A 19,945-nucleotide genomic window follows, 5' to 3' on the forward strand; every position below is an offset into this window, starting at 1 on the left:
ACAGGGTGCAGGTGAGACCTCACCTGGAATACTGTGTACAATTCTGGTCTCCTATGTTTAAGGAAGAGGAATTCAAACTGGAACAGGTGCAGAGAAGGGCTACTAGGATGATCCAAGGAATGGAAAACCTATCTTATGAGAGGAGACTCAAAGAGCTTGGCTTGTTTAGCCTAACCAAAAGAAGCCTGAGGGGAGATATTACTCTCTATAAATACATCAGAGGGATAAATAACTCCTCTCCTTCCCTCATATTTAAGTTAAATACCAATGTGGACATAAGAACAAATGAATATAAACTAGCCATCAACAAGTTTAGGCTTGAAATTAGATTAAGATTTCTAACCATCAGAGGAGTAAAGTTCTGGAACTGTCTTCTAAGGGTGGCACTGGGGGCAAAACACCTAACTGACTTCAAGACTGTGCTTGGTAAGTTTATGGAGGGGATGAGATGATGAGCCTGCCTACAATGCCATGCAACCAATCTATGACTGCTAGCAGCAAATATCTCCAACAGCTGGTGATGGGACACAGATGGAAAAGGCTCTGAGTTACTACCAAGAATTCTTTCCCAGATGTCTGGTTGGTGGGTCTTGCCAACTTGTTCAGGGTCTAACTGATCACCATATTTGGGGTCAGGGAGGAATTTCCCCCCCACATCAGATTGGCAGAGGTGCTGGCGGAGAGGCTTGCCTTCCTCTGCAGCATGGGGCATGTGTCACTTGCTGGTTTGAACTAGAGTAAATGGTGGCTTCTCTGGAATTTGAAGTCTTCAGACCATGATTTGAGAACTTGAGTAACTCAGCCAGAGGTTAGGGATCTATTACAGGAGTGGGTGGGTGAGGTTCTGTGGCCTGCAATGTACAGGAGGTCAGACTAGATGATCACTCAAGTTGCAGTGGGGAAGGTTTAGATTGGATATTAGGAAAAACTTTTTCACTAAGAGGGTGGTGAAACACTGGAATGCGTTACCTAGGGAGGTGGTAGAATCTCCTTCCTTAGAGGTTTTTAAGGTCAGGCTTGACAAAGCCCTGGCTGGGATGATTTAACTGGGAATTGGTCCTGCTTTGAGCAGGGGGTTGGACTAGATGACCTGGGGTCCCTTCCAACCCTGATATTCTATGATTCTATGATCATAATGGTGCCTTCTGACCTTAAAGTCTATGAGTCTATTATTTTATAAACATTGATCATATCCATTCTTATTTGTCTCCTCTCTAAGGTAACAATCCCAGTCTTGTCATTCTCTTTTCATAAGACACCTTTTCCAGGACACTGATCCTTTTCATTGCTCTTCTATCAGACCCCTCTAGTTCTGCAATATCCTGGGTGAGACAGGGTGACCAGTCCTACCCCTAGTATCCTGATAAGGCTGGTCCATTGATTTGTATAAAGGCATTGAATATTTTCTGTATTATTCACCATCCTATTCCTTATGTGTCTGCTGACCACTCTTCTTCCCGCTACCCAGAACACACAGATTCACAGACAGATTCTTGAGCTGAAGCAGTATGTAGTTTATTTGCTGCTTCAGTGAGTGATCAGTTCACTGAAACAGGGCACAGCATAGGGTTAAATGCAAGTGCACAGCCTCATTCAGTTACTCAAAAATATATTATTACAAAGTTACTCATTATGTATTGTATAAACACTTTTCTGCCTAATGCTAGGATTAGTTTGCTAACTCAGTTGTTTACCTAATTGAACTGCTGACCCAGGTGTTCACCTGATCAGATTGCTGGCTCAGCTTTTCACCTGGCTGTTCTCCCTCCCTGCCAGACAAGCAGGCATCTTTTCACATACCCAAACACCAAACATATATGTCTACATTTCACATATCCTAGAGCATCCCAACATCTGGCTGGCCTCTTTGGCTGCAGCTAGCTACCCACTGAGCCAAGGTATCCGTTGAGCAGTCCTCAGCGATGCCCAGGTGTCTGTCCTGATTTGAGAGAGTGCAGTCACATACTGTTTGTGGGGTTCTCCTTGTCTGAAGGTAAGAGAGTCCGATTACTGCTGTAGGTTAATTTGGGATGTTAGATGGGGTGAGATCTGAGTTACTACAGAGAAGTCTTTCCTGGGTATCTGGCTGGTAACTCTTGTCCATATGATCAGGGTTTAGCTAATCGCCATATTTGAGGTCGGGAAGGAATTTTCCTCCAGGGCAGATTGGAAGAGGCCTTGGAGGTTTTTCGCCTTCCTCTGCAGCATGGGACACGGGTCACTTGCTGGAGGATTCTCTGCTCCCTGAAGTCTTTAAACCATGATTTGAAGTGGTGTCAATAGCTCAGACATAGGTGAGAGGTTTTTCGCAGGGGTGGGTGGGTGAGATTGTGTGGCCTGCGTTGTGCAGGAGGTCAGACTAGATGATCATAATGGTCCCTTCTGACCTTAATATCTATGAATTTATTAATTTATACATCTGGTGCCCTCAACTCCCATGCTTTCCTTTCTATCTCTGGTCCCTCCCTTTATTATTATTATTTATATTAGTGTCCAGTATATGTTGGGCACTTTCCAAACACTCAGGGAGTGCAGTCTCTCCTCGGAGAAGCTCCCACTATAAGGGCAGACGGACAGGTAGACAGTGGTTAGGAGAAGGGGAAGAGCATTAGGGCAAGGTGCATACAAGTCACCTCAATTCACAGTAGTGGGAGCATGTCAGAGTTTGGGCAGGGTAGGGGCCTTGCAGTTGAGCTCAGGGAGGTCCTACCATGAAGTCACAGAGAGGATTGGGCACGAATCTGACAAATGGAGTGCCAATACTAGGGGCACTGGCAGAGCGGGGGGGGGGGGGGGTGGATCTGAGATGAAGCAAAGCTTGGCAAGAGAATATAAGCAAGGAGGGTCTGAGTTCTGTATAGTTTTAGAAGGTGCCTGTTCTAGAGGTAAAGGGGAGGAGAAAGATGGAGCAGTCGCTAGAAAGGCAGCAAGAATCAAAGACTATTTTGAGGGTAGGAAGAACAAGGCATATTTATATTTTAAGGGGTAGGGACAAAGAACAATGAGAGGTTGATAAGCAATGTGAGGGAAGGGGTGGGCATGGAGGCGATGGAGCTAAGGAGGTGGGTAGGGATAGGATCACTACGGCATGGGGAAGCATTAGAGGTAGAAGACAAGTCAGGGAGAGGGAGAAATCAACAGATTTTGTCAGTTTTTTTTTCTTTGGAGAAATCAGCAAGATCCTGTGCAGAGACAGAGGCAGGGTCAGAAACCACAGATTAGTGACAGGACTGTGGGCATGGGAGGCCGTGAGGGGCCAAAGTATTGGTTTTGGACAGGGAGGTGCCAGAGCTAAAGCAGGAGAGAAAACACCTGTTGTAGAGAGAGTCTCTGAGATCATGGGACTCCCACCAATGGTGTTCAGCAGCAGGAGCACGGGGAGTGAGCCAGGGCAGTGGGTTCATGTGGCATGGGAATTAAGCCAGGGAAGTGGGTACACGAGAGCAGAGTGCTGGTAGAGAACAACTGTGTACTGAAGACAGGTGAGGGCACTGAGAGGAGTGAGCTGAAGTCGGCTGGGAAGTCAAGGGCCTCAATAGACTGGAGGTTGCAGAAGGTCCAGGTGGAGGGGTAGAGTGTCACATTTTGAGCTGCAACCCAGACCATTGAGAGGTTGTGTTACCACCTGTCCTGTAACCCTGAGTGTCTTAAAAGGCTCTGCTGCTGTAGTTCCTTAAACCCAGGGTTGTGAGTTCAATCCTTGAGGGGGCCATTTAGGGATCTGGGGCAAAAATTGGAGATTGGTCCTGCTTTGAGCAGGGGGTTGGACTAGATGATCTCCTGAGGTCCCTTCCAACCCTGATATTCTATGATTCCCTGTCTGGATTCTCCCAGCCATCAGACAAGCATGCACTGAATGTCTGTGTGATAAGCAACCCTGCTTCAGCAAATCTGACTCCAGCAGCCTGCATGTTACATCACAGTCATACACTGTGGGGGTTACTACTAGCCAAGTGACCCCAACACACCCCCAGTTCTGAATTTCCCCAAAACTGTTTGCCCTGAAGTATCCAGCCCTGTCCTGGACCACTCAGAAATAATGTTTGTTTGCTCCTTGAAAGAGGCAAAAGCACATTACCCCAGTTAGGTTAATAAGCTGTTAATACACCCTTCCCTTCAAGCACCGCACTGAGTTGGTTCATTGTGAAAATAAAACAAATGCATTAACAAAAGGACATAGGTAAGTGATACCAAGTAGAAGGAATAAAGTTAGAAAGAATTATTAATACACAAAAATAAAGATTTAATTCAGCAAACTACAGCCTTGGTTCAAGATAGATTTCTTACCATTCTTTTTTTTCCCAGCCATTGCTGACTTTCTCAGAAGCCCAAGGTGCTGGTTTCTCTTGTCTTCCTTGGTGAAAGATCTTTGCTGAAGCAGGTTACTCTCTCAGAGATGTCAAACCCCTTGGCAGAAGGGCCCATCTTTCTCATCTTGCTAGAGCTCTGGCTCCTTGTGTCTGTCTAGTGATGGATGCCAGGACCATGTCTTCTCTCTCCTTGTATCTTCCCTAACTCACTGTGTTTTTCCCAGTCTCAGGATGACCTCATGCTGTTGTTCCTTTCCTGTGGGCTTCCCATCCCCCTGCCAATTCTTGTGTAACAGGGCTTCCATTGTATTGATTCCACACTGCTACCTTCCCTCAAGAAAACCTGTTTCTCCCTGTGTTAGGTCACAGACTTTAAATCATTATATCAGCGAGTATCCATATTTCCTCACATAGCGTTAATCCATAGATTCACCATGTTATTAATCACCAGTATGTCATCAGCTTTCAGCAGAGACTGTACTCGATGCACTTTTATAATATTGTGTACAATCAGTTGATCTAATTACTTATCACTTGAGACCCCTGGTCTCATAGTTTAGAGGCTATCTCCCCCATTCAGTAGATCGATGGCTTTCATATGAGTGTGCTTTCATTGTCTCTGCCTAACAACCAAGCAGGTCCAACAAACAAATATATATTCCTTTGTCTAGGGCAGACTGGGCTTATGCATCGCTTGCCAAACACATTTTAAGAACAGAATTCTAGCACATATCCATAACTCTTTGTAGACACACACTCCACACATACATGCACCTCCTGCAAGAATATTAATGATCAGTGAGTAATTCATTTTCCAGTGATATCTTACATGCCACCGTTTGGGTATATAGCATGAGAACAGTGTGTTAGGTGTGGAATGTCAGGCTTGATGAGTTGCTGACAGAGCAGTGAACCACCAATGGGCCTCCGTGTCACACAGGGTCAAAGAGGTTTTTGGTGAGAAGCAGGTCAAATGGCCATTTAGGAGAGTGGATCCAGGACTGATGATCACAGAAGGAAATGAGAGTGAGGAGGGAGCTGCTGATTTGCAGGTGTGGCATTGATGTGGAAAGGGAAGTCTCTACGGATGCAGGGTGGGGAGAGTGAGAAGAAAGGGAACAGGTAAGCCAGGTGTTGAAATCCAAGGGGAAGCTGTCTGTGGAGGAGATAGGGGAGTAGAGAAAAGCCATAGGAAGCAGGAGGGGAGAGTATAGCCTGATGAATGCAACTCAACCATAAGAGGGGAATGGAGAAAAGGCCAAGAAATGTCAGGATGGGGAGGAGTCGGACATGCCCATAATGGTCCTTAGGGAGACTCTGGTGTGTGTGACAACAGAGCTAGTGCTGGGGTGATGAGCGCTATGGGTGCGGGCAGATGACTGCTGCCCTATTCTGCCCCCTACAAAAGTGTTGGTTCTTCTCACCACTCCTGGTCCATGAGTCCTTTTGAATTCAATTATTATTCATGTCCTAGAAGTTACATATTCATTTATTCACTTGACAGTTAGATGGAGGCACCTCACTGTATGCAGTTCAGGAGGAAAGCAGGCTGAGACCTGCCATTGGATCCCGGAGCACAAAGAACCCATTGTTCTAGCCTAATGGGGAATCACAAAGTCCCTTGGAAGGGAGAAACTGCCTTGGCTGGGGACCAGAGGTGCTCCAGGCGAGGGCTGTAAATACCCTGATTCTGTTGCACTCTGTGCGACCTCCCCTTTCCTATTAGATTTCCTGAAACCCCTCCAGGGTTTGCAGTTTGTCTGGGCATTTTGGGGCTGCACTGATGGTGTTGATGGGGGGATTGAGGCCCCTGTGCAGAACTGGTATTTCTCCTAGGGCAGAGCTGATGGTGAGAGCAGGGGGATTAAGGACTATGTACCTTCAGAGTTTTTCGCAAAAAGAAAAGGAGTACTTGTGGCACCTTAGAGACTAACCAATTTATTTGAGCATGAGCTTTCGTGAGCTACAGCTCACTTCATCGGATGCATGCCGTGGAAACTGCAGCAGACTTTATTTATACACAGAGAATATGAAAAAATACCTCCTCCCACCCCACTGTCCTGCTGGTAATAGCTTATCTAAAGTGATCATCAGGTTTTTGAGCATGCAGGGCAGGTTTCCTCTTTAAGGAACATTTGCCCCCCCCCCCCCATCTTCTCCCCACCATTAAACTGAGGGCAGCTACTTGTCCCGATCAAGCTGTGAGTTTCTATCTTTTGTGTTTTTCCATACCAGGAACAAAGGGTCACTCAATGACTTAACAACAGCCCACAAAACTGCAAGAAATTAAGGAAATACTTCATTACACAGTATGTGGTCCTGCTGTGGAATTCACCGCCACAAGAGCAAGAGGTTACAAAGTCCAACCCTGCTGCTTGATTTTAAAACAGGGCTGTGTACTTCTGACCCATAATATTTGTAGTCATGCATGATTAAACAGGATTAATCCAACCTTATGCTTCAGAATATGAAACTGATCGTTCAGGGTCCAGGAAGGGAACTTCGCTCCCATCTCCAGCATGGCAGATGCATGAAAGTGGGGTTCACCTTCTGCTGAAGTATTAGGTACTGGCATTCAGCAGAGGAAGGACACTAATTACCAGTCTTGATGGTCTGACCCAGTTTAGCAGTTTCCACGGCCTGAATGCACAAGAGGAGTTAGGTACCTAAGTCCCTGTTTTGGCACCACTTCAGTCAGGAGCAGTGGGAGCTCCCTAAAACTGAGGGGCCACCGGTGCCTGACCTTGGTCCCTACCCTTTCCTCCCAAGCCCCCGCCCTCACGCTGCCCCTCCCCCTGAGTCCATGGCATTGTGCTGCCCATTCCCCCTAGGCCTACCCCTCACATTGCCCCCCCGCAGGCTCCGCCTCACGTCACCCCTTCTCCCTGAGCCCCCGCCCCTGCACCGCCTCTTCCCCAAAGGCCCCACTCCTGTGCCATGTCTTCCCCCCCAAGATCCCACCCTTTACTCACGTCTCTCCGCCCCTCCACCATCACTCATCCTTACAGCCCGTAAAAAGTGCTCTTTTAAAAGGGATGGGGCCATGGCCTTCTGGGCCCCTCTGTTCTGGCGCCCCTGACTTCAAGACAGAACCCATCCCATCCCACCTCCCCGCTGCCAAACCATGTACTTTGTAGTCAGAGTTCCCTAGGTATCTCTGGGTATGCGCCCTACTGCCTTCCTGTGGGCATCCGGGCACCTGCCTCCCACCTAAGGCCCAGAGCGATTCACAAAACGGGGGGAGGACATGCATTCAGCTGACCTAGTCAGGTGTGGGGACTGATTTGGCAGGCATGTTCAGAGGCTACTTATTGGCTCGGGCCCCTCAGGTGAGTTCACACAAAATGATGGAGGAGGACTTTTAGCCCAGTGGTTACAGCACTCAGCTGGGATGTGGGAGACCCTTGGTTCAAATCCCCTCTCTGCCTGATGGAAAGAGAGGATTGGAACAGGAATCTCTCACTGCTCAGGTGAATACCCTAACCATAGGCGCCGACTCCGTGGGTGCTCTGGGGCTGGAATACCCATGGGGAACAAATGGTGGGTGCTGACTACCCACCAGCAGCCCCCAGTGCCTCCCGCCAGCCCGCCAGCGGGCCCTGCCTCCCCCTCCCTCCCAATGCCTCCCTGTTTCGTGGCGTGCAGGAGGCTCTGGAGGGGAGGAGCGAAGATGTGGTGTGCTCGGGGGAGGGGCGGAACTGGGTGGGAAGAGGTGAGGTGGGGTGGAGCGGGGGTGGGAAGTGGCAGGGTGAGGGTGGGGCCTTGGGGGAAGGGGTGGTGTGGGGGCGGGGCCTGGGACAGTGACAGGGATTGAGCACCCCCTACCACTTTGAAAAGTCAGTGCCTGTGATCCTAACCATTGGAATATGGGATGTTCTGAGATTGGGAATCCCTCAGCCTCTCCTGCTGAAGCTTTTCCACTGTGGAATAACAATTAAGAAGAGTCAATGGAGCAGGGGGAATATCTGGATCTCCAAACACCGCTTTATAGCATCATTCTCATGCCTGTTCTCTCCCTCAGGCCAATGTTTCCATGTTGACTCACTGGAAGAGATGGATTGTGAACTTCTTTCACATTATTATAACTGACTGCTGTAGTAGTCAATCAATCAAATGTGCCAGACTTTACCAATTTAAAAGTCTCTGGCTGTGAGCAAGTTTCTTTGCAGGGTTCCAAGTGAACTTCATTGACTCATTCAGTTCACATCAGTGGCACAGTGAGCTGATTTTTTCCTAAGCTAAAACACTGTGAAGGGCAAACGGGGATTTTCCAAAATACACTTATGTAATATAATTATTGGCAATCAATGTGGTTTCCTGGAAAATAATTCTTGTTAAATAAGTTTGAAAATTGTCCTCTGGCAAGATTATAAATTAACTGATAAAGGAAACAGGTTTGATATAATATTGCATTTTTGTAAAGCATTTGATTGTAAAACGATCAATAGCACATATCAAATGGACTGAAAACAGTCTGTCACAGGCCAAAGGTAAAGAAGACACATCACTGGAATGTGTGAAAATGAAGTGCCCCTACCAGCTCAGAACAAGATTACCCACAGGCTGGAAGTCTGTCTGGGAAGCTGTGAAAGGTGACCTGCCCTGGCTGTGGAGCCTAGTGGTCAGGCAGGGTATGACCAGAGGTCCGCCTTTCATCTACAGCTCCGTCCTGTGGGGCTAGTCCCTTCTTTTGCAGCTCAGCCCTCCAGCCAGCTCACATATTCTAGTTCAGCCCTTTTGGGATATACAGAGAGAAAAATCCAATAGCAGAGATCTTTTTGTGCCCACAAGGGCTTCAGGACTTCCTCCTTAACTCTGGGACTGGGGATCTGGACCCTTGTGTATTGAGGGCCTTTCCCAGCTGGATTTCCCACTGAAGAGTAGACTCCTGTTGTCATCCCACCTTCAGCGGTTGGTAGGGGAGCCCAGGCCCACACTCTCCACCAGGCCCCAATCCAAGGCCCAGCAGTGGGTAGCTAAGTTCTGACTTTGGGGGGCTAAATAGGATCACTTCTTACCTGAGTTCCCCTGGAATATACCTTGACTAGCTACCTGGAATTAAAACTACTGTGCCTTGTCTCCACACTGATTTTACAGCAAGATGGCTATCTTGAGTTCGCTATCTCCATGTAAAAACACACTTTTTGTAATAAAGACATTGCCTAGATGTGTAGGCTCTGCTACCCAGCTAGGTCCCTGGGGGAAATATCCATCCCTATCTATGGTACAGAAACACCATGCAAGTATGGGACCCAGATACAGCGTTGTTACTGCTTTTGACCCGAGTGGTTAGCCAGTAATTAGGGTCTAGCAGATTATTTTTGTGAGCCTAAGAAATTGATGCAGTCAGGTATTTCTTGGATGCAATCCTGTTTACTTACAAAGAATGCATACAGTCCTGTTTCCCAGAACACAGTAGGAATCAAACAGATGGAGACAGATTCTTTGCTCTCAGTGCCAAGCCTTTTTCCAGCTCCAGCCCTTTATCCACAAGCTCTCTTTCATCTTTTCTGAAGGTCATGCTACAAGACCTTCTCCGGATGTGGCTAGGGCTTCCTTACTGCCTTCTCTGTGCGCTTCAGTGGTGTTTCTGCTGCTTCTCTCTTTCTCTCACATAGACATACAGCTGCAATCCAGTCAAACCCCTGCCCCAGCATTTGTTATCGGATCCCCTGGAAAACCCCTTGGACCATATGGCACAGCCACTGCCCAGGCTTGCATGCAGCCTAGTCCCTGTTTCAGCTTTCACTAACCAAAGGGGCATGTAATTGTTCCCTCACTTGACCTGAATGGAAGTCAATTATCCTGCCCAACAACTTCCATGAGGAGGTGTGATTGCCCAATACCCAACATGACAACACTCCTGTCTCAGCTCCGGTCATCATCTCTATGGAGTCCCAAATGGTGATGCCCTATGTGACCCATCCAACTATTGACGTGTTTACGTAGTGTTTTTCTGTCAGGATATTTCCACATCACAAACCCAAATTGGTTTTTACTCCCATACAAACCTCCTCTGAGTTCTTCTCTTCCTGCCCAATTTTGTTTCACCCACCTGAGAGGGGCCTCTTTCAATGAGCTCTTGAGGAACAAAGACCTGCGCACACCCAATCGCACTTTCCTACTACAGTACAAAGGCAATAATTTTTGCAAACCTCACCTTTGAGCAGAGCTCAAAGTCTGTAGACAGCCCTCTCTTCAGTCCTTCTGTAGCGTGGTGTACATACCGCGTACACAGTTCAGCACTGAAGAGGTAAAACCAAGAAATGGGCCTGTCTCATCATGCAAAGACTACATTAGCTGCCAGCTCTACAAAGAAGGACCTTCATCTTTTTTTTTTTTCCAATGAAGGCTTTATCAACCCTAGGGAACTTTAGTAAAAAAAATTCTCACTAATGTTACCACTGGTTCAGCTGTACCAGTAATTGCACTGACGGGAGGCCTAGTATAGAAAGTTTTCCAGCTCAGCAGCAGTGTTCAGGATCTCGACATTTAGACTTACTCTCCTCAGCAGTGTTAATTGACACTGAAAAAAACTGCCAGAGCCTGAAAGCCGTCTAAACTAGGGCTCTTACCAGTGCTATTACTGGTGTTACCAGAGGTAGCACCTGTGGCAATTTTTTAGACATGGGCTAAGAGACCACCCAGAGCTTTGGTGGAGCAAAGCTCTGCTACCCTCCACAATGGGTATTGTGCATAATGCATGGCTCAGTCACGGTAAAAAATAGATAATTTCACACTATGGTCATGCAGCCTTGTGGAACCTTCTGCAGCACATTAACTGCTGGTTAGTTGGAAGTGTCTGCACCCAAATTTCACTCTCGCTGACATAACTATCTGCTGAATTAACAGGCAGAGCAACACATCGATGGCACTTTACAACAGTGGTTCTCAACCTTTTTTCATTTTACAGACCCTAAAAAATTTTGAATGAAGGTGTGGGCCCCTTTGGAAATCTATGGTCTGTATATATAGTAGAATTCTGTTCAGTCAGTTTTCAATCTGTCTTTTGCAGACCCCTTAGACATAGTCTGGGTCCATGGACCACAGGTTCAGAACCACTGCTATGCAAAACCAGTTGGGCAGTATATGACACTAGACAGCTCCAGAAGGTGCTAACTAGTGCAGCACTTCACAAAAATCTGGTGGCTCACACAATAATCAGTATCACTAAAGTGATTTTCAAAACAATTGTCCCTAGCAAAAAGGTACCATGGTTGCTTCATCTGTCCCTTCCATTACACAGCACCTCTCAGCTCCCCCTCATTCCTCTTCCTCAGAACACCTCCCAGCTCCTCCCCCCACCCCCACTGCACCTTTCAGCTCCCCCCATCCCTCTCCCTCAGAACACCTCACAGCTCCTCCCCACCCCCCGCTGCACCTCTCAGCTCCTGCCCATCCCTCTCCCTCAAGACACCTCCCAGCTCCCCCCCACTGCACCTCTCAGACCCCTCATTTCTCTCACTCAGAACACCTCCCCGCTCCCCCCACACCCCGCTACACCTCTCAGCTCCCCCCTATCCCTCTCCCTCAAGATACCTCCCAGCTCCCCCCCCACACTGCACCTCTCAGCCCCCCTCATTCCTCTCTCTCAGGACACCTCCCAACTACCTCCTCTCAACACACACACACTGCACCTCTCAGCTCCCCCCCATCCCTCTCCCTCAGGACACCTCCCAGCTCCCCCCCCACCCCCCCCCCACACACTGCACCTCTCAGCTCCTCTTCATCCCTCTCCCTCAGGACACCTCCCAGCTCCCCCCCACACCCCCACACCCCGCTACACCTCTCAGCTCCCCCCTATCCCTCTCCCTCAAGATACCTCCCAGCTCCCCCCCCACACTGCACCTCTCAGCCCCCCTCATTCCTCTCTCTCAGGACACCTCCCAGCTACCTCCTCTCAACACACACACACTGCACCTCTCAGCTCCCCCCCATCCCTCTCTCTCAGGACACCTCCCAGCTCCCCCCCCACCCCACCCCCTACACACTGCACCTCTCAGCTCCCCTTCATCCCTCTCCCTCAGGACATCTCCCAGCTCTCCCCCCACACACACTGCACCTCTCAGCTCCCCTTCATCCCTCTCCCTCAGGACACCTCCCAGCTCCCCCCCACCCCCCCCCACACACACTGCACCTCTCAGCTCCCCCCCATCCCTCTCCCTCAGGACACCTCCCAGCTCCTCACTCCTCCCCAACTTCAGCTCTCAGCTTCCCCCCCATCCCACAGGACACCTCCCAGCTCCCCCCCACACACACACACACTGCACCTCTCAGCTCCCCCCCCCATCCCACAGGACACCTCCCAGCTCCCCCCCCCCACACACACACACTGCACATCTCAGCTCCACCTGCTCCCTGTGCCTCATGGCTCCACTCCCCGCCATGGTGCCCCTGGGCTCAACCCCAACCCTTTACAGTGTGGCTCCATTTCACCTCCCCACACAACCGTCCATCTTCACCCCACCCACTCCTCTTTATGGCATCCCCCTGGTCCACCTCACCCCTTCCCCATCCTGGCAACTCACTGCTTCACCCCACCCTGCCCCACACTGGGTGCCTCTGGGACAGCCCGTTTGCTCTAGGTAGGGAGCTGTGTTCCCTTTTGCTGTGCCTTTCTGGAGCCTGGGGCTCCGTGGTAACAAGGTTTGTTCAGAATGGATGCAGGTCTATTTTGATCAAGGAAAATTAGATTTCTAAGAAATAAGGGGTTTATAAACACCAAGTTTCTTAACTTTTTTAATCCGATTGGCTTGATGTACTTGGACTGCATTCCAGCATATTTTAAGCCCTTTTTAACCCTACTAAAAGAGGTTCTTAAGCTTAATGTGAATGCGATCTAATGTTTTGCAATTTTTTAAGCAGTCACATATGACTGTACTTCTGTTTACTCAATAACAGGTGTTCTGAGGCTGACTTCTGTTGGACTAACAAAAGGGGGAACTTTTGTACTGAAGACCAGGACTCTTGCCATCTAAGATCTGAGATGGTCAGGAATGAGAAATCAGTTCTCTCTCATGGCAAAGCAACTACGGTTCTGCTGGTACATATAATGGAAGGACACATGAATTAACCCAATAATTTGAGTATTTTTTAAAGAAAAATAAAAAAGTAGATGAAGTGGTTTATTTATATTATTTGTGAATGCTAATATTGTACAAAAGAGCATCACCGCAGTATATGCCATGCTCAGAATTGCCAGCTTCAAGAATTAAAAAATGATGAATCAGGCCCTCACAATTAAAGATCAGCTTAAAATAATGACATTTTTAAAGATGTGCTAACTAAAAGAAAAGGAGTACTTGTGGCACCTTAGAGACTAACCAATTTATTTGAGCATGAGCTTTCGTGAGCTACAGCTCACTTCATCGAAAGCTCATGCTCAAATAAATTGGTTAGTCTCTAAGGTGCCACAAGTACTCCTTTTCTTTTTGCGAATACAGACTAACACGGCTGTTCCTCTGAAACCTAACTAAAAGAATAAAGACTATGTGCTAACTACTTATGTTAAACTATCTGTTTGATCTTGTAATTAGCTGTGACACTATACCTACCCTTCCCAGATCTGAGGAAGAGCTCTGTGTAGCTTGAAAGCATGTCTCTCTCACAAAAAGAGATGTTGTTTCAATAAAAGATATCACCTCGCCCACCTTGTGTCTCTAATATCCTGGGACCCACGTGGCTACAACAACAGTGCATACAACTATGGAAGATCTTCCAAAAAGGGAAGATTTGAGGCTGGTCAATAATTGATGGGGTTACTAGAGCTGAGATTGTTTCTTGAGCAAGGTCACAATATTGCCTGTTTTGAGGATGGTTGTCACACTGCTCTTTTGAAGCAATTTACAGTCTTTGTCCATAATGGACCTATTACCTCCCCACAAGTTTTCACTCATCATGAGGATCCGGGGGGCAGATGGAAAGTGTATAGCGGTGCCTTCGGGGCTGAGCCTGGGAGCAATGCAGTTCTGAAAGGGGGGTGAGGGAGAATACAGTAGTGTTGTGAATCTGGCAGAGGATCAGGGACAGGGGAGCGTATAGCAGTAACCTCAAGGTGAGGCAAGCATATGGGAAGACCACACCATAATTTTGTGGATGTGAGCCACAAGGGGACCGAAAAGCTGCTCTGTGTGGGCGTGTACAGGGCAGCAGGATGTGAGTGTGCCATTTATGTGTGAGGGCAAATCAAATGGGAAATGTACTTATAGATTTTGAATCTCTGTCTTTCAAATCAAGGCTGGATTCTTACCTTTGTCCCAGGCTGCGACTGATACCCCAGCGAGCTTTTCTATCTCTAGTTTACTGAGATTTGAGTTTTTCACCCTACCCCTCAGCACTTTGAAAGGTTTTACACAATTCACTGCATGTGAATGAAAATGAAGTGGAATGTTCTGTGGATTAACTGCCCTGTAATCCTCCGTGTAAGAGCAGAGAATTAAAATTCTCTGAAGCAGCCTCCCCGTGGAGCACCTCTGCGTGCCTGACCTAGTTTCATCTGCAGCTACTCGGGCAAACACATGACGATTAGATGAACACTGAACAGCAGTCACCTGGTTTTGGTTTGGAGAAGCATCCTCCCATGGTGCGCCGAGTAGAAGGAGAGAATCACAGCAGGAATAGGAGGCAAGTCAGCTAGTAGATGCTTCAGCCCAATCTCCAGAAGGGATAGACCATTAGGGCTTAAAGTGAGCAATCAGCTCATGAGGATGACTGGCATGTCCTTTCATGGTAAACTGGCCAGTCATTCCAGCTCGGGTATTAGGCTGCCTTCATAACCTACATTAAATGGAAAAGCTCAATTAAAAATGAATAACTGGAATACATTCACACACATACTTTATTTTTCTTGTTTTTAAGTCATCCCAGATGTTGTTTCCTTCACATCATCATGCACCCATGGGCTAGGCAACACAAATCCACAAGTCAGAGGCACTTCCCTTACATGAAATAATGGCTTACAAATCATGTTCAAGTAAGCCTCATGAGTCTCTTTGTAAACTGATTAACACGTTGGAGATTGGGGCCTCCAAATCAGAGACAAACTCATTTCCAGACATCTAGTGCTAGATTCACAAAGGGATTTTCAGTCACCGACAATCCCTGGGATTCACAAAGTCACAGTTAGGCATTCAGGCTTCCTCTCCAATGAATTGAGGGAGATAGGATTGGCCACTGTCAGAAGACAGGATACTGGGCTAGATGGACCTCTGATCTGACCTAGTCTGGCCATTCTGATAGGTATCTAGGGATTCACAGAAGCCAGCATGCTGGGCGGGGAGCTGGCCATGCTAGCCCAGGGGAGATGCAAAGGAGAGAGATGTTTCTTAAGCCCTGGCCCTCTTCGGGAGTTCAGCACTCTTTAACTCGCCATACAAAAAGGAACAGCTTCAGCAGGAGAGACCAAGGGAGCACAACATCAGAATGTCCCATAGGCCAGTGTCTAGGGCATATACCTGAGAAGTGGCTGATCCCTGTTCAAATCCCTTCTCCCCCAGGCACAGGGGGTACTTGACTGACCTTCTAGGTGAGCACCCTAACCACTGGGTGAAATGTTGTGAGCGAACTGTCGTTCCGTCCACCTGGCTGTTTTGTGTGGAGTTAGGTGTGGCTCTGAGTGCACCTACTGGCGTGGGCCTGGCAGGGAACTTCAGCAGAGCAATGCCTGTCTTACCTGGTTCATGAAAGGCAGCCAGTCTGGATTTGAAGAGCCCACAAGATGGAGACTCCCTAACTTCCCTTGGTAGTTTGTTTCAATGATTAATCATCCTCAGGGTTAAAAAATTATTTCTAATTTTATTTTGTCTAGCTTCATCTTCCAGCCATTGGTTCTTGTTATGCCTTTCTCTGCTAGATTAAAGAGCAGAGGTGGGCAAACTATGGCCTGCAGGCCACATCTGGCCCACAGGACTATCCTGCCCGGCCCTTGAGCTCCCCATCAGGGAGACTAGCCCCCGGCCCCTCTCCCACTGTCATCCCCCGCCCCCGCAGCCACGCCACTGTGTGGGCAGCACTCTGGGCGGTGGGTCTACGTGCTCATGCAGGGCAGTGCGTCTGGCTCAGGCCAGGCGGCGCGGCTGCCAGACATGCTGCTCTGAGCGGCATGGTAAGGGGGCCGGGGCTGGGAGGCCCCAGGGGGCAGTCAGGGGACAGGGAGCAGGGGGCGGTTGGATAGGTGTGGGAGTCCCGGGGGGCCTGTCAGGGGGTGGTTGGATGGAGCGGAGGTTCTGGGGGGGTGGTCAGGGGATGGGGAACAGGGAGAGTTGGAAAGGTGTGGGAGTCCCAAGGGGCCTGTCATGGGGCAGGGGTGTGGATAGGCGTCAGGGCAGTCAGGGGACAGGGAGCAGAGGGGTTGGATGGGGTGGGGTCCTGGGAGGGGGCAGTCAGGTGGCAAGGAGCGGGGGGGTTGGATGGGTCGGGGGTTCTGAGGGGGACAGTCAGGGGGTGGGAAGTGGGAGGGGTCGGATGGGGGCAGTGCCAGGCTGTTTGGGGGGCACAGCCCAGGCCCTCCATACCGTTTTGCAACCCCAATGTGACCCTTGGGCTAAAACTTTTACCTCCCTGTTAAAGAGCCTGTTGGGACCCATTATTTTCTCGCTGTGGAGTTACTTATCCACTATAATCAAGTCGCCTAACAATCTTCTTTTTGATACTCTAAACAGACTGAGCTCTGTGTGTGCATGTCTAAATTACCACAGTTCTGACTCTAAGGGGGTGTGACTAACAGTGTGCATCAAAGGGCTGTGCTGTAACTCCCGTGTGTGGATGCTGCGAGTGTGAATGTAAAGGTTTCAACTACCTTAGCGCCAACTCTGGACTTGTAAATTTATGCCCACAATGTTACACTTTGGTGTGCTCTGCTATTCACACCCCTTTAGTCACAACCGTGGGGCAATGCAGGCATGCCCCAAGTCTCTCATTGTAAGGTATTTCTAGTGAGCTACAGCTCACTTCATCGGATGCATGCCGTGGAAACTGCAGCAGGCTTTATTTATACACAGAGAATATGAAAAAATACCTCCTCCCACCCCACTGTCCTACTGGTAATAGCTTATCTAAAGTGATCATCAGGTGAATTTGTGTGGAGGGGTGGAGGGTGAGAAAACCTGGATTTGTGCTGGAAATGGCCCACCTGATGATCACTTTAGATAAGAGCTGTAGCTCACGAAAGCTCATGCTCAAATAAATTGGTTAGTCTCTAAGGTGCCACAAGTACTCCTTTTCTTTTTGCGAATACAGACTAACACGGCTGTTCCTCTGAAACCTGGTTTAAAGGGAAAGTGAAGGCAGCTATTTAAAAAAACCCTAATATATTACAAATGGAAGAAAGGAGAAGTTGATTGTAATTAATACAGATCAGAAGATAGGAACTGTAGAAAATTGATAAGGAAAGCAAATGGACAGAAAGCGAAATCTATGGCCAGCAGAGTTAAGGAAAATAAGGAGGCATTTTTTAAAATCTATTAGGAACAGAAAAAATCCTGACAATGGTACTAGTCCATTAATAGATGGAAATGGTAGAATTATCAGTAATACTGCAGAAAGAAGGAGATGGAGGTCAGCTGGAGGGATGGAAACATGGAGAAGGCACAAGGTCAGTTGGAGGAGTCAGATTCATCATAAACAAGGAATGGTCTTCGAAAATTGTCTCATGCCATTTGAAATCATCACGTATCGGGGTGCTTTACCTCCAGTTGAACCGAAATAGTACCCTCAAAATCATCCAGATCTATGCTCCCTCAAGTGCATGCGAAGATGATGATGTGGAAGGATTCTATCAGGAACTGGAGGGAACCCTCGCCCAGAGTTCCACATATACGATTGTGATGGGAGATTTTAACGCCAAGGTTGGAAGAGGGAGAGAGGGTAAAAAGTTCACAGGAAGGTACGGTATCGGAGAACGAAACACGCGAGGAGAACGACTAGCTATATTGGCAGAGACGAGGAGAATGTTCATTGGTAAAACCTGGTTCCAAAAGAAAGCCAACAGAAGATGGACCTGGATCGCACCAAACAAAGACAAAAATGAAATTGATTACGTTCTGATCGATAGACGACGCATCGTGCAGGATATTTCAGTAGTGCCATCATTCAATATCGGTTGCAATCACCGCCTACTGAGAGTCAGACTCACATTCACTGTGAAGGTGGAGAAAAAGGCGCTGTGTATGGCGAACAGAAGGCACCAACCGGTAGCTTTCGATGAGGCAATCCTGAAGGAAAACATTTCTAGGGAAAATTGAAGCCTCCTGGACAACTGCAATGATGATTATGAGAACTTCAGTAAGAGACTGAAACGGTGTGTGAAATAAGCTGAGTGTGAAAGACCAAGAAGAGCTAGCAGAAGAATCTCGGAGAATACAAAGACTTTATTGGAGAAGACGAGGAAAATGAAAAGAAATGGCAGTGACAGGCTTGAGTACCATCACTTCAACAAACCGATGAACACATACTCCCAGTTCTCATCAGCGAAGTCCGTCACGCAATCCATCAAATGAAAGAGCGGAAGGCTCCAGGCAAGGAAGGTCTGACAGCAGAAGTGCTTAAGGCGGGAGGTCAGGAACTTTGGAAAGCTCTTACCCAAAGGTTCAGCCGCTAACTGGAAATCCAGAAAATACCGTCCAGTTGGAAAGAGTCCAATACCATCTTGCTGCATAAGAAAGGCGATAGAGAAAATCTAAAGAACTATCACCTGATCTGCCTGCTTTCGCATATCTATAAGTTGTTCACAAAAATAATAACAAATAACAAAACGACTGTTGCGAAATCTGGATGAACAGCAGGCCGGCTTTCGAAGGAACTACATTTGCGGATGATACTAAACTGGGAGGAGTGGTAGATACGCTGGAGGGGAGGGATAGGATACAGAAGGACCTAGACCAATTGGAAGATTGGGCCAAAAGGAATCTGATGAGGTTCAATAAGGATAAGTGCAGGGTCCTGCACTTAGGACGGAAGAACCCAATGCACAGCTACAGACTAGGGACCCAATGGCTAGGCAGCAGTTCTGCGGAAAAGGACCTAGGGGTGACAGTGGACGAGAAGCTGGATATGAGTCAGCAGTGTGCCCTTGTTGCCAAGAAGGCCAATGGCATTTTGGGTTGTATAAGTAGGGGCATAGCGAGCAGATCGAGGGACGTGATCGTTCCCCTCTATTCGACATTGGTGAGGCCTCATCTGGAGTACTGTGTCCAGTTTTGGGCCCCACACTTCAAGAAGGATGTGGATAAATTGGAGAGAGTCCAGCGAAGGGCAACAAAAATGATTAGGGGACTGGAACACATGAGTTATGAGGAGAGGCTGAGGGAGCTGGGATTGTTTAGCCTGCAGAAGAGAAGAATGAGGGGGGATTTGATAGCTGCTTTCAACTACCTGAAAGGGGGTTCCAAAGAGGATGGTTCTAGACTGTTCTCAATGGTAACAGATGACAGAACGAGGAGTAATGGTCTCAAGTTGCAGTGGGGGAGGTTTAGATTGGATATTAGGAAAAACTTTTTCACTAAGAGGGTGGTGAAACACTGGAATGCATTACCTAGGGAGGTGGTAGAATCTCCTTCCTTAGAGGTTTTTAAGGTCAGGCTTGACAAAGCCCTGGCTGGGATGATTTAACTGGGAATTGGTCCTGCTTTGAGCAGGGG

General features: G+C 48.1%; 1 protein-coding gene across 8 annotated transcripts in view; it reads right to left on the bottom strand.

Moving 5' to 3' along the window:
- Positions 1-19,945, bottom strand: part of AIFM3 (AIF family member 3) — a 113,968-nt gene that overhangs the window by 80,009 nt on the left and 14,014 nt on the right. For 7 of the 8 annotated variants that reach the window (XM_073312949.1, XM_073312952.1, XM_073312953.1 and 4 more), the window contains exon 2: positions 14,861-15,086. In XM_073312949.1, the coding sequence (XP_073169050.1) occupies positions 14,861-14,891 (31 nt within the window). In that variant the 5' untranslated portion in view covers positions 14,892-15,086. Of the gene's footprint in view, positions 1-4,287; positions 4,704-14,860; positions 15,087-19,945 lie in introns of those variants that run through there. The other variant, XM_073312950.1, reaches the window with a different exon arrangement.

The sequence above is a fragment of the Lepidochelys kempii genome, chromosome 15 (genome assembly GCF_965140265.1).
Source record: "Lepidochelys kempii isolate rLepKem1 chromosome 15, rLepKem1.hap2, whole genome shotgun sequence".
Classification (NCBI taxonomy): Eukaryota; Metazoa; Chordata; order Testudines; family Cheloniidae; genus Lepidochelys; species Lepidochelys kempii.